The following is a 13,801-nucleotide window of genomic DNA, read 5'->3' on the forward strand; positions in this document are numbered from 1 at the left end:
ACCTAGGATCTTGTTTTATCTTCATCAAACAAGATCCTAAGGGTTTGGACTAGAAGACCTTCAAGGCCCCTTTCAACTCTGTTATTCTATTCTATTCTTCATGCAGAATTATATCAAAAGCGGCTGCCTTGTTGTCTCCTGCTATACGTTTTTAAATTTCTTCGGCAAAATATTGTTTCAAGTATGTATTCTTTCAAGTACTGGGTATGGTTGATCTAGAGAAAAGAAGGACTAGGGGTGATATGGTAGCAGCATTCCAATATTTGACTGGCTGCCCCAAAGAAGAGGGACTCAAGCTATTCTCCAAAGCACCCGAAGGCAGAACAAGAAGCAACGGGTGGAAACTAATCAAGGAGAGAAGCAACCTGGAATTAAGGAGAAATTTCCTGACAGTGAGGACAATTAACCAGTGGAACAACTTGCCACCAGAAGTTGTAGGTGCTGCAACACTGAAGGTTTTTAAGAAGAGACTGGGCAGTCACTTGTCTAAAATGGTATAGGGCAGTGATGGCTAACTTCTTTGCCATCGCATGCCAGGAGGCGGGCGGGCGGGTGGGTGTGGCACGCGCATGCACATGCCCACACCCATAATTCTACGCACCTCGTGTGTGCGATTCCCTCCCCTCCCCCGCACCTGGCATGTGATGGCCTGGTAGGCCCGTTTTTCTCTCTCACCTGGCTCCAGAGCCTCTCTATGAGTCTGGGGAGGGCAAAAACGGTCTTCCCCACCTTCCAGAAGCCAGAAACGGCCCATTGCCAACTTCTGGTTGGACAGAAAGTGACTTTTTTTGCTGTCCCCAGCCTCCAGAGATTCCTAGAGAGGCTCTGGAGCCAGGTGAGAGAGAAAAACGGGCTTTCCCCACCCCACACACACAAATCCCTCCCCCCGGCCCTCTGGAGGCAGGAAACAGCCTGTTTCCCTACTTCTGGTGGGCCCCGAAGGCCCGAAAATCAGCTGGCGGAGCTGAGCTCGTGTGCCCAGTGATATGGCTACGCGTGCCACTTCCGGCATGCGTGCCATAGGTTCGGCATCACGGGTATAGGGTTTCCTGCTTGAGCAGGGGGTTGTCCTCGAAGGCCTCCGAGGTCCCTTCCAGCTCCGTTCTGATGCAGTTGTGTTTGAAGCGAGTCGCATCCCTGGCCATTTTGAAAGACATCCCACATACCAGACTTCTCCCACTTCCTTCTGCGGACAGATTTTTCTCATGGGTTACTTCCTCACTGTGTGGTTCCCCCCCCCACTCCGCCAAGAATGTGGGTGCTGTTTGCTGCTTTTTCGCAATGCTGCAACAACCTTGTGTCTTTCGTATTAGCATCTCCACCGAGGAAAGCTTTTAAGATTATTAAAAGAAGATCTGGCATTCCTTGTGGAAACGGTTGGATTGTGTTTTTTTTGTGTGTGTTTTTTTTGTTGTCGTTTTTTTAATGCTCTCGTGATCAGCCCACCCTGAGGCCGGCACACACTGGACTCTTGACTGTTCCCAAGGGCTCCACAAACAGATTTGCTCAGTTAGATAACTGCAAGTAGAAACGAGAGCATGCTGTTGGTTTAACATTTATTCATTGCAACGCTGGAAAGCGGCCAGGGCCAGGCTGTGGCTGAAGGCATCTCTCTCTCTCTCTCTCTCTCTCTCTCTCTGTTCCTCTTTGTCCAAAACTTTCCCACCGAAGACAAGAGGTCGCTTTATCCTCGATCCAGACGAAATAGCACTTAAATCCCATTGAAATTGCAACAAGATTCAAATCATCCTTTAAATTTGACCGGGATCCAGCTGTAAAATACTAACAGAAGCCACACACAAAAAATAATTCTTTAATGCAGCATTTTAGAGGTTTAAATATTTGACATTTCCTTACATTTGAGTGTAAAGAGGGCAGTATTGCTGTCCATATGACAGATGAAATTCAAAGAATAAGGGAGGAAAAAAATCAATAGCTTGTCACCCAGCTAGCTCTTGTTAACTTTTTGCTTTTCAACTAAAGATGAGGTGAGATTGTAGATTATCTCTCATTTCTAGGCAATGCAAGCTCAGAGCTTATCCTAAAGACCAGGCTGTGAATTTAAAAGTCTGCAGGAAGTCTGTGAGTAAATGCTGAGTATTAAAAACACCTATGAGAGAGAGAGAGAGAGAGAGGGAGGGAGGGAGGGAGGGAGGGAGGGAGAGAGAGAGAGAGAGAGAGAGAGAGAGGGAGGGAGGGAGGGAGGGAGGGAGATTCGCAATAGTGGGAGTTGCCCAGATATTTCGTATGGACATTGATGTAACCCAAATGACTCTTAATTCTGCACCAAGTATTTATTTCCCCTTCATAAAACTTTTCCTAAGATTTCAGTCCAGGTTTAGATCAGCGTTCTTCCTTGTAAGAAACAGCATCTGCTTTAATAAATGCATACCTGATCATACTTTGTTCAGACCTCCAAATTATTAATTAGGTTTAGACTTGCAGTACTTTGCAGATTTAGTGCCATGAAAAAATAGAGACTCCCCCGTCATGTAGTGATTAATTTTTTTTTAGATTCAGATGGCCCATCAAGCTATCTGAAGCTCTCTCTTTATGCCTCCTTATCTTTCAGCAGCCCAACCAGGCCTATGCCGAGGATGGCAGGCAGGACCCATAATGCACAGACACCGAGAGTCCACAGCCCACACTGGAGAAGAACCTCGCCATGCAGGAATGATCTGAAAACTGCTTCAGATCCATCTGCACCTCCGGTCACGCCGAGGACCAGCAGGGGCAACAACTTGAGTTGTGCTAGCGTTGCCAGAGATGCTCACAAGCCTCTATTCTCACGACCCTCCTAACTCGGAAGGATTTTCACCGCTGCTGTCCGATCCTTGCAGTCCCTCAGTGATAAATAAGAGGACATTGAAATCTGCGTCTCAAAGAACCTAAGGAACCAATGAGGTTTTTTTAGACGAGGATCCACCAAGATTCCCTTTTTTTCCCTAAATTCCAGCTCTTCAATAGAGTAGCCAGAAGGAAGCAGTGCAAATATGCATTTGCTATGTGGGCATCTGTGGAACTCATAATGCTGTGTAAAGAATACTTTGAAAGAGATCGGAGGAAACTGGATTTGGTACTGGCCTTTTGTTGTGGGAGCAATTAACCAGCGGAACAGCTTGCCACCAGAAGTTGTGGGCACTCCATCGCTGGAGGTTTTTAAGAAGAGACTGGACAGCCACCTGTCTGAAATGGCACAGGGGTCTCCTGCTTGAGAAGGGGGCTGGACTAGACCACCTCTAAGGTCCCATCCAAACCTGTTACTCTATGTTCCATGTATCTTACACATGTATGTATCTTGCTTAGTTTACAAACCGATTCACATCCACACCGGAAATCCAAAACACATTGACTGACCCGTTTCGAAAATGACAGCAGGAGAAGGACTCTACTCTAAACCCGTTCTCTGTTTCCCTTAATTCAGTTTATGTCAGAGAATACGTCTGCCTGAGATCGAATCGTGTGCTGAACATGGTAGCTGTTTCCTTAACTGAGTTTACGAGATGATATATATAGGAGTGGAAAACCACTGACTTCTCTGCCTCCTAATATCAATAGCTTCTATTGAATTTTTGCCAGCGTTGCTGCAGTTTTATTATATTTCCTAGGGCATCTAACATAGATCAGGCAGGTAACAATATTCAGGAATCGTATTATAGTTACATCTTTCCGTAAGTAATTGTCGGATTCCTTGCCTATATAAATGCAACTGACCTTCGGGTGAAGCTGTTATTTTTCCCGTAATTAAACAAGTCCCTAGTACTGTGTCACATTTTACACGTTCTTATAAAAAGATGGCGAAGGGGGCAAAGCCTGCACTTTTTCTGCTAGTAAGAAGCAGGAGTGAGCAGAGTCTATTCATGGCTAAGCTAAACTTCCGACTGTTCGGCACTATCCGAAATGACCGATTTCAGCGTCGCGTGGCAAAGGCGGTTTAACATGGAGACTTTGGTCTTCTGCTCAATATACAGCTTCAGTTTGTCCCTGAAAGTCTCCCCTAGGAAGCTGTAGATAAGTGGGTTCAGACAGCTGTTGGAGAAGGCTGCCAGATTGACTATGTGCCCCGTTAAGGGATAGTTATGCCTGAAAGAACGGCCTCTGGACGAAGACTCTTCGGTCTGCTGGAGAAGCTGGACGCTAATAAACACGTTTTCCGGCAGCCAGCAAATGAAGAAAACCAGGACCACCACGAAAATCATGCGCAGGGCTTTCTGCCGGCGAAGGCGCAGACTCCGGTGCTTGTGGGCGCTGATTAGCACTCGGGCAATTAACGAATAACAGAGGCCGATGATGGCGAAGGGGATGATAAACCCAACCGTGATTTCTAACCACTGGATTTCCGCCACGTCGGCGAAGCAGAAGTGGACCTCCCCCGAGTGTTGCAAGTGGACGGCCGTGAAGGGCACCAGGGCGGCCGAAATGGAGCCCAGCCAGATGAGGCCACAGCTGAGCCTGGCGTGCTCCATGGTGCGGAACAGGTTGGACTTCATGACTTTGGCCAGCGCCATGTACCTGTCGAAGCTCATCCAGGTGAGGAAGAAAATGCTGCTGTACATGTTGATCTGGAGGAACAAGGACATGAAGGTGCAGATGACGGTGATGTCGTAGTATTTCTCGTCGAGGTTAAACACCTCGATGAGGGAGTCCACCACCAGGATCAGGTCGGCCACCGCCAGGTTAATGAAGTAGAGGTCGGGGATGGTCATCTTCTCGCGAAAGCTGATGTTCACCACTAAGATCAGGATGTTCCCCACGAAGCCGATGGGAAAGAGGAAGATCGTGTAGAGGCACGATAAGAAAAGGCCGATCACATACTGCTGATGCTCGGATCTGTCGACCAGGTTGAGGGCCCGGCTCTCGTTGCAAAAACGGGATCCGTTGAGTTCAAAGTAGGTGCCGTTACACAGCGCCGGAGAGGCGGTTCCCACGTAAATTCCCGTGGTGTGATTCTCCGCGAAATACGCAAACCTGGATTTCTGCGCCAGGCTGTTCAGGTGGACCGTGGTTCCAAAGAGGTCTGCGGAGATCATGTTTGTAGCCCCTGAAGGTTGAATCAGTTAGAATATTCTGAACTTCTTGGAGAACATGGGAAGATGCTAGTCCTCAGTAGGATGAGTGCCTGTGAATTCGTGTTGTGTCACTAAGGAACTTTTTAATAGCAATAGAGGCGGTTTTGGACAGGTGTGCATTTTGCTTCCCTTGCGGTCCTCCTCACGGTTTGAAAGATGCGGAGCCATCTAGGACCATCTCCTGCTGTTGGTCCCGCAGTGAGCGCTCGACCTGCAATTCACGAAAAAGAAAATCAATCTCTCTTCTGCAAAATTGGAAGCATTCAGCGGTGGATAGCAACACAAACGGCTTTGGCATCTGCTCATGTAAACTCCGGCTATTGTCTTTGGGGGGTTTAGTGAGAGGAACCGCACAGGCCGGGGACGTGCACATGTTAAGTGCAGAAAGCACTAAACAAACAAGCATCTTCTGACAGGTGAGATCCATTTAGTGGCGAGAGGAAAAGTGCCTCTTAGGGTTGCTTTTTCAAGGAAAGGATAAAAATCAGAAATGCAGCAGATTTGGGGAGAAACCAGAGATCAGCTTTTTGCTGAATTGAGTTCTTTCTTCTTATAGATAACAGCCCATAGTATTATCTCCTCCTGTGGCTGAAAGGAAAGGATAAACCTTTACACACTAGAGGGAGAAAAAAAAAAGAGATTTTCCTGGGTTTTTTACTCCCCCCCTTTTAAAAAATAAATAAAAAGAATCTGGCTAATTGGTGCACGTTTTTAATTGTGATTAAGAGACTGCCTGGAATCTCTCAAGAATGGAAGGCTTCTAAAAAATGCACCTTAAAGTAGCTGCTGTTTCTGTTAAAACCTCTCCCTCTTTTACTCTTCTTCTAAAAAATTGAAATATATTAACCAAGGGAGCTATCCAGAGGACTAACGCTTTCAGCCACGAGCAGCAAATTTTGTCAGCGAAAACGGCGTTTGATTGTTTTGCTTGGTAGCTGCTGTTTCTCCTAGATGCGTCTGAGCTACGGTTTGATCCTGGTTTGATTAAATACTGCTAGGACTCGTTGAGTGGACTGTCTACCGTGTTCCTTCGAAGTTAATCGATGGCTTGTGGCTCTGAAGTCTTGCTCGTGAGTCGTAAGTCAGTTCTTATTCTTTTTATATGATCACGTGCAAAAAGTAAGCTTCGTGGGTTTGGTTCTGTTTTATTTCGAGAACCAAAAAAACCAACTTTCTTACCTAAATACCGTAATGTCTGAATTAACGTGGAGATGTCGCTGACCCAGTTTTTACGATTAACGCGTCCTTTCAAAAGTATGAAAAATCTTATAAAAGTTTGACTAGCTGACATAGGTTGAAGCATAGCACATCTGTATTTTAACCTGCTTTTTAAAAAAGCTTCATTCCTGAAAGAGGACACTAAATCTTTTTTTATAAACAACCATGAAGTACACCAAAGTGCATAGTGTTGGTGTTTTTTTTTAGAAAAAAATACTTGAAACAATGCTTTCTTGGTGACAATCCGTTTAAGCACAAGATGTGCCAAAAAACCTACAGTATTTCAGTAACGTTCCTTACTTTCAGCTGTCCGCCGGTTCATTTATTTTTGCATTTATTGTACACAGCTGGACATCCATAAATATTAGCTGATCCAGACCTGGTTTCCTTCAACTATCGGTAGGCTGGTTTATATTTAAGGGCAGCGTCTCGACAGTCCAGTAATTGAAATTAATTTTATTCAGATGATACCAGCGTATACAGAGGTATGGTTTTGCTAAAAATGGAATGACATCTTTTTTTAAAAAAAGAAAAAGAAAAAAGGGCTTCAAAAGGGCTGAAATTGTTACTGGCAACAGATTAATAGCTGACATCAAATTGTACTAATAATAAAAAGAAGATTATAGATGGTCTCCTCTCCAACTTTTTTTTTTAAAAAAAAACTTGTTGAAACTGAACTCCGTTTCTGCTGACTGGTTTTTTTTCCTTCTCGCCAGTTGAACGAGTTCGTTTGATTTTTTTTTTTTTTATCCTCCTTTCAAGAATTGTTTGCCCTTCTCCCTCTCGCCGCTCTTCCTTTTCTTTGAACGCCTATTTAAACACCAAGATAAAGCCAGATGCCACTGCACCGGCTCTGCTAACTTAAGTAAACTTCACTTTAAGGACTTCGCTGCAAGTATCGCTAGCCAGAGAAACGAAAAGAGATGAAAACGGAGACGCACGAAGAAGAGGCCGATCAACTCCCCCAAAATTAGCAAGTCAAATAAGATCACCTTTACCTTTCTTTGTTCATCAGGTTTCTCTTCTGGATCGCCCGCATGTTTCATGTTTCCGTCCGTTCGAAATAACTTGTTTTCAGGTGTCCTTTTTTGAAACCTGGCCGGTTTCAAAAGCCCCTCCCTTTCTAAATCCTGATGCCGCAGGTGGAAAGTGACCTTCCTTGTCTGGGGAGGAAGCCGGTTGACAGAGGCATTGACCCCCCCCTGCCCCCCCCCCACCTGGTGGTTGCTCGGCCAGAATCGATCTACCGGCTGTGGGAAAATGAGGGTTGAGCAGCTGGGCTGAATTCTGCTTTCGGAATGGAATGACAGCCAAGTCCACAAGGCTCAGCACCCGGATCTCTCTCTCTCTCTCTCATGCTCCCTCTGGAGAAGGGGATGCTCTGCTCTCTATGTGCCATGTCAGTCTCTCTCTCTCTCTCTCTCCCCCTCCCTCCCTCCCTCCCCCCACCCTCTTCAGCTCAGCCATTCATCCTTCTCGAGAAGGCAGATGCAAAGTTTTTAGGCATCAGGACCCCTTTCATTAAGACCCAACTTTAGAAGTAAGGAGAACTTTTTCTGACTGTTGGGGGACAGTTCATCACATGTGCATTTAAAGTGTGTGTGTGTGTGCGTAGTCTGTGAGTAAGTTCTGGGTATTAAAGGTAAAGGTTCCCCTCGCACATATGTGCTAGTAGTTCCTGACTCTAGGGGGTGGTGCTCGTCTCCGTTTCAAAGCCGAAGAGCCAGCGCTGTCTGAAGACGTCTCTGTGGTCATGTGGCCGGCACAACTCAATGCCCAAGGCGCACGGAACGCTGTTCTCTTCCCACCAAATGTGGTCCCTATTTTTCTACTTGCATTTTTTATGTGCTTTCAAACTGCTAGGTTGGCGGAAGCTGGGACAAGTAACGGGAGCTCACCCCGTTACGTGGCACTAGGGATTCGAACCGCTGAACTGCCGACCTTTTGAGGGACAAGCTCAGTGTCTAAGCCACTAAGCCACCGTGTCTCATTAAAAGGGGTATTAAAGTATTGAGATGCTCCTACAAGGATGAGGGGTTCAACTTATTTTCTGAAGCACCAGAAGGCAAGCTAAGAAACAATGGATGGAAACTAACCAAGGAGAGAAGCAATCTAGAACTAAGGAGAGATTTCCTAATGTTGAGAGCAAATCATGGAATAATTTGCCTCCAGAAGTTGTGGCTGTTCCATCACTGGAGGCTTTCAAAAATAAGACTGGAGAATTGTTTGACCGGGATGGTATAAGGTCTACCTTGAGCAGGGGTTGGACTAGAAGACCTCTGAGGTCCCTTCCAAGCCTAGGATTTTATATTCTATGACCACGTTCATGCCCAGGTAGAACATTAGATGAGGATCCAGAATGGCACCACTTCTGGAGGTCCATTAAGGTCACCCAAATCTGGGCTATCCAAAAAGAGACTCAATTGTGCTTTTCTAGATTTTTTTTTTGGCAAGCTGTCTCTGGTAGCTGTGGGGCCCTGCATTAGTTAAACTGGATTGTACCCTTCCTTGCAAACTGCCTTTAAAATTGGAGGGACTTATAAAAGCAACTCAGGGTACAAGAAGGAGGGGAAACTTTGGGATGCTAAAAGAAAAAGACCCAAATCGCACTGAATAGGTCTTACTCCAGGGGTGCTATTCAGCAGGTTCTGACAGGTTTTGGGGAACCCGTAGCGGAACTTTTGAGTAGTTCGGAGAACCAGCAAACACCACCTCTGGCTGGCCCCAGAATGGGGTGGGAATGGGGATTTTGCATTATCCTTCCCCCAGGAGTGGACGGGAATGGGGATTTTTCAGTATCCTTCTCCTGCCACAACTACCAAGCCACACCATGGCCACCAAGCCACGCCCACAGAACCAGTAGTAAAAAAAATTGGATTTCACCACTGGACCTATCCCTTAAGCCAGGGATCACCAACCTTTCGGACCTCAGGGACCACTAAATCCATAATTTTAAATCCTGCGGACCACTAATATGCATTTTTTTAAAAAAGACAAGTAGTATTTAGTGCAATATCAAAAATGCAAATAATTTTTCTGCAGACCACCAACATTTTCTCATGGACTACCAGTGGTCCACGGACCACCAGTTGGTGACCGCTGCCTTAAGCTATCATTGACATTTCTTATCTCCAAATTTATAGTTAAATTTACAAGAAGAGTCAGGTGGAAGATTTGGAGGGGGAAAAAAGTAAAAAGCATCCCAAATTCTAACGCACCGTTTGGAAGGATGAGAGAGGGGGCCATTGGAAGCCTCGCCACCCTTCCAAGTTATCTTTCTATTTTTCTCTTTTTAAAAAACAAGGTTTTCTTAGTCTAAGACAGCAGTTCTCATCCGGTGGGCCACAGACTGTGTGCGGTGAAGAAAAGGTTGAGAACCACTGTTCTAAAGAACGACACAAATTGTGTATTTAATTTTAGCTTTCACAAAAGTCTGTGCACCAAATCCACTCCCCCTTCCGCCTCCCCTCTTTAGGTTTCAATTAAAATTTTAAAATTAAAACTTTCCTCCTGTGGCTATATAATCTAAACTCAGGGGTGTCAAGGGGTACCTTGGCCACTTGAAGACTGCTGGATTACAACTCCCAGAATTCCCTGAGCCATTGCTGGGAGTTGTAGTCCACCGGTCTTAAAAGTGGCCAGGATTGGGCAACGCTGGATTGTTAAATGCAGATTTCAAAGAAGTAGCCAGAGATACAAGCAACGTAGCACTGCGTCAGCTTTTGTTGACCAAGATCTATGAAAGCTCACACGACGTTATATTTGTTAGTCTTTTGAGGTGCCTCCCGAATGTTTGTTCTGGTTAAAACCCCCGTATGCTTTTTCCATTCTATGCATCCGTTATGTAAAGGAAGCAAAGCGCCCTCCATTCTCCGGTGTGAAGATCCTTGCTATTTTGGAAATCCTTTCTCCGTTCATGGGCCACCAGCCCACAAAATTACTTGGCTCTGGAAGCTTTTCATAACCTTCTGGACGTATCTGCTGTCAGGACCCGTCTTGGCAGGTTGGATCTTAACTTCTCTCCTAGTTGAACGATGGCCACATCCAAAATACTTTGGCTTGAGGCATGTTGTAGAAGAGAAATTAGTAATGGAAAAGATTTGGCTTTCGGTACAGTTTGTACTGTGAACGTTTTTTTTTTCTCCTTGAGATTCTTATGAAGATCTTCAAAAGCCATCCATTAGGGCAGAGGTCTCCAACTTTGGCACCTTTAAGCCTGGAGGACCAACTCCCAGAATTCTTTGCTGGCTGGGGAATTCTGGAAGTTGAAGTCCTCCAGGCTTAAAGTTGCCAAGGTTGGAGACCCCTGTTATAGACCTTGAGAATAAGGCACAAGGATCGTGTGTGTGTGTGTGTGTGTGTGTTTCTTTTTGTGGCCAAGGATGGTGGAGGAATTCTGGGAGTTGAAGTCCTCCAGGCTTAAAATTGCCAAGGTTGGAGACCCCTGCTTTAGGGACTCTAAAAAATACAATTTCCATACCTCTTTCATGCACGTTGGTAATCCCCGACTATGCCATTTCCCCCGGCCCCAAGAAAAAGTTACGGTGGTCCTCGACTTACAACCATTTGTTTACGGACTGAAGTTACAACAGTGCTAAGAAAAGTGACTTATGACCATTTCTCACACTTATGACCGTTGCAGCGTCCCTGCGGACAGGTGATCAAAATCCGGACACTTGGCGACGGACTCACATATATGACGGGTTGCAGTGTCCGGCGGGGGGGGGGGTCACGTCATCCCCTTTTGTGACCTTCTGACAATGGAGATGCCAGATCCAGCTTCACGACTGTGTCGCTAACTTAACAGCCGCAGTGATTCGCTTAGCAACTGTGGCAAAACAGATCTTAAAATGGGGCAGAACTCGACTTACAACCATTTCCTTAACCGTCTCATCAATCGAAATTTTGGCCTCAGTTGTGGTCATAAGTGGAGGACTTCCTTTTTAGTTAATTTTACTTTCTAATAAAAATCTTTTAAGAGGACAAAAATCGATGCATGTTGTACATCATTTTGGGCTAGAAAGTAAAGTTTTCCCATGTTTTGTTTTGTTTTTAAAACCAGTGTACATTTGATGTGGCTTTACAATATAAAATGACCTCTAATTGGCAGGAGTGATGGGCACAGAACACAATAGCCTGTTTGCTTTGCTAATCTCCAGGCCCGTTGAAATTTAAGCCCTGGCTGCCCAGATATTTATGGTCCAGACATTTGCAGGAAAAATGGGAGATTAAAAGAAGAGAGGCTCCAGGTAAAGGGATAATGTGAGTTGAGTGTGCTATCGCCGTCCTTAGTCTTGTCATTCTCACTCATCTTACTTTTGCTATGGGAGATTTTTTTCCCCACTTAGCTTATGGGTTAGTATAATTGCATTTCCTTTATTGTCCCAGGAGGAAAAATAGCCTGCGTGTTTGAATTGTCTGTTCTCTTCTTCCTCTTCCTCCTCCTCCACTTCTTCCTCCTCCTCCCCCCTCCCTGTCCTCTTTCTCCTCTTCCTCTCTTTCTCCTTCTCCTTCTTCCTCCTCCCCTCCTCCTCTTCTTCCCCCCCCTCCCTGTCCTCTTTCTCCTCCTCCTCTCTTTCTCCTTCTCCTTCTTCCTCCTCCCCTCCTCCTCTTCTTCCTCCCCCCTTCTTGTCCTCTTTCTCCTCTTTCTCCTCCTCCTCCTCCTCCTCTTTCTCCTTCTTCCTCCTCCTCCTCCTCTTCCTCCTCTTCTTCCTCCCCTCCGTGTCCTCTTTCTCCTCCTCCTCTCTTTCTCCTCCTCCTTCATCCTCCTCCTCCTCCTCTTCCTCCTCTTCTTCCTCCCCTCCTTGTCCTCTTTCTCTTCCTCCTCCTCTTTCTCCTTCAACTTCCTCCTCCTCCTCCCTCCCCTTCCTTCTCCCTCCTCTTCCTCTTCCTCCTCCTCTTCCTTCCTCCCCTCCTGTCCTCTTTCTCCTCCTCCTCTCTTTCTCCTTCTCCTTCTTCCTCCTCCTCCTCCTCTTCTTCCTCCTCCTCTCTTTCTCCTCTTCCTCCTCTTCTCCTCCTCCTCCTCCTCTTTCTCCTTCTTCCTCCTCCTCCTCCTCTTCCTCCTCTTCTTCCTCCCCTCCGTGTCCTCTTTCTCCTCCTCCTCCTCTTTCTCTTTCTCCTCCTCCTTCATCCTCCTCCCCTCCTCCTCTTCCTCCTCTTCTTCCTCCCCCCTCCTTGTCCTCTTTCTCTTCCTCCTCTTTCTCCTTCAACTTCCTCCTCCTCCTCCTCCCCTTCCTTCTCCCTCCTCTTCCTCTTCCTCCTCCTCTTCCTTCCTCCCCCTCCCTGTCCTCTTTCTCCTCCTCCTCTTTCTCCATCTTCCTCCTCCTCCCTCCCTCTGCCCTCCTCCTCCTCCTCCCTCTTTCTCCTTCTTCATCTTCCTCCTCTTCCCTCCCTCCCCCCCTCCTCCTCCCAGGAAACAAATATTAGACACCAAGACATTTCTAACATCCTGTTTGTGCTTGCTAGAAAAATAATTTGTGTCTGTGTGTGTGTGTGTGTGTGAGAGAGACCACTGAAAATTCACATCTTATTGGCATGCACAGAAAACTCCATTGTTTGCAACCTGTTGTGCAACGAAGAGCGAAGCAGAAGTGAGCCAGAAGCTTAATTCTAAATGGGATCTTCAGGGTAGCAGAAGGGTATTAATTCCTGCCAATGTTATTTTTATTTTTTTTAAAAATCTTTATTTTACCTATCTCAGAAATTCTAACCGGGGAACGACCACCTCCCTAACGTATCTTCATCATACGTGGCCTTGCTTGTTGCCTGAATAATTGTGACATCCAGAAGGAGAAGCAGGATCTGGCTAATTGAACAAGCTATCATTTTTCTGATGGGCTTTTAACCCTCCCAGCCCCACTCTGGCCTGCGCACTTACTGCACCCCAGACCTGAGATGGTCCCATGCGGGAGTTTGGGCAGCTTTTAGCATTTATTTGGACAGCCTCGTTTCACGGGGCCAAGGAAAGACTCGGTGGAAAAGCGGACGTTTAAAGAAGCCTCGGTCCCACAAAGGAGTCCTAATCGGGTTAGGAATTTAAAGGATTCGTTGTGACTATTTCCCCCCCCCCTCTCTTTTTTTGCAAAATTCCAAATTCACCTTTTATTTTATTTTTTCATGGGGAGGAGAGGACATTCTGACTCTGTGTGTTTGTGTGTGTTGGTGTGTGCGTGTGTTTTCTCTAATAGTATACAGATGGTCACTAAGGACTGTGTCAACCAGTTCTATAATATTTACCGATCTATTTTTTTAGGTTACGTAGTGAAGCAAGAGAGAAAAGACCTAGAAGGCAGGCGTTATTTGCAATAATAATAATAATTAATAAATAAATAAAAAAGTATGGTTTTGATCCCTTTATTCTGTGGCTAAATTTTTAGCTGCGTACATGCTGGCTGGGGAATTCTGGGAGTTGCCATCTACTCGAGTCTTAAAAAGTTATTCAGTTTGGAAAAGCCCTGCTTTATTCACTGAGAGAGAACTTTTGCTCTTATCCTCTTCGGGTTTTTTCTAGCCAT

The 13,801-nt window shown here is 45.8% G+C and overlaps 2 protein-coding genes across 2 annotated transcripts in view; one reads left to right on the top strand and one right to left on the bottom strand.

The window, feature by feature from the left end:
- Positions 1 to 13,801, top strand: part of C14H7orf50 (chromosome 14 C7orf50 homolog) — a 92,969-nt gene that overhangs the window by 7,894 nt on the left and 71,274 nt on the right. The gene's annotated exons all lie outside the window — the stretch shown is intronic.
- GPER1 (G protein-coupled estrogen receptor 1) lies at positions 3,600 to 11,751 on the bottom strand. The gene is made up of 2 exons (XM_058157206.1): positions 7,286 to 11,751; positions 3,600 to 5,280 (listed from the first exon to the last, which is right to left on the bottom strand). Exon 2 carries the CDS (start codon positions 5,028 to 5,030, stop codon positions 3,870 to 3,872), a length of 1,161 nt encoding a protein of 386 aa, XP_058013189.1. The 5' UTR covers positions 5,031 to 5,280; positions 7,286 to 11,751; the 3' UTR covers positions 3,600 to 3,869.

This window comes from Ahaetulla prasina, chromosome 14, assembly GCF_028640845.1.
Source record: "Ahaetulla prasina isolate Xishuangbanna chromosome 14, ASM2864084v1, whole genome shotgun sequence".
Lineage (NCBI taxonomy): Eukaryota > Metazoa > Chordata > Lepidosauria > Squamata > Colubridae > Ahaetulla > Ahaetulla prasina.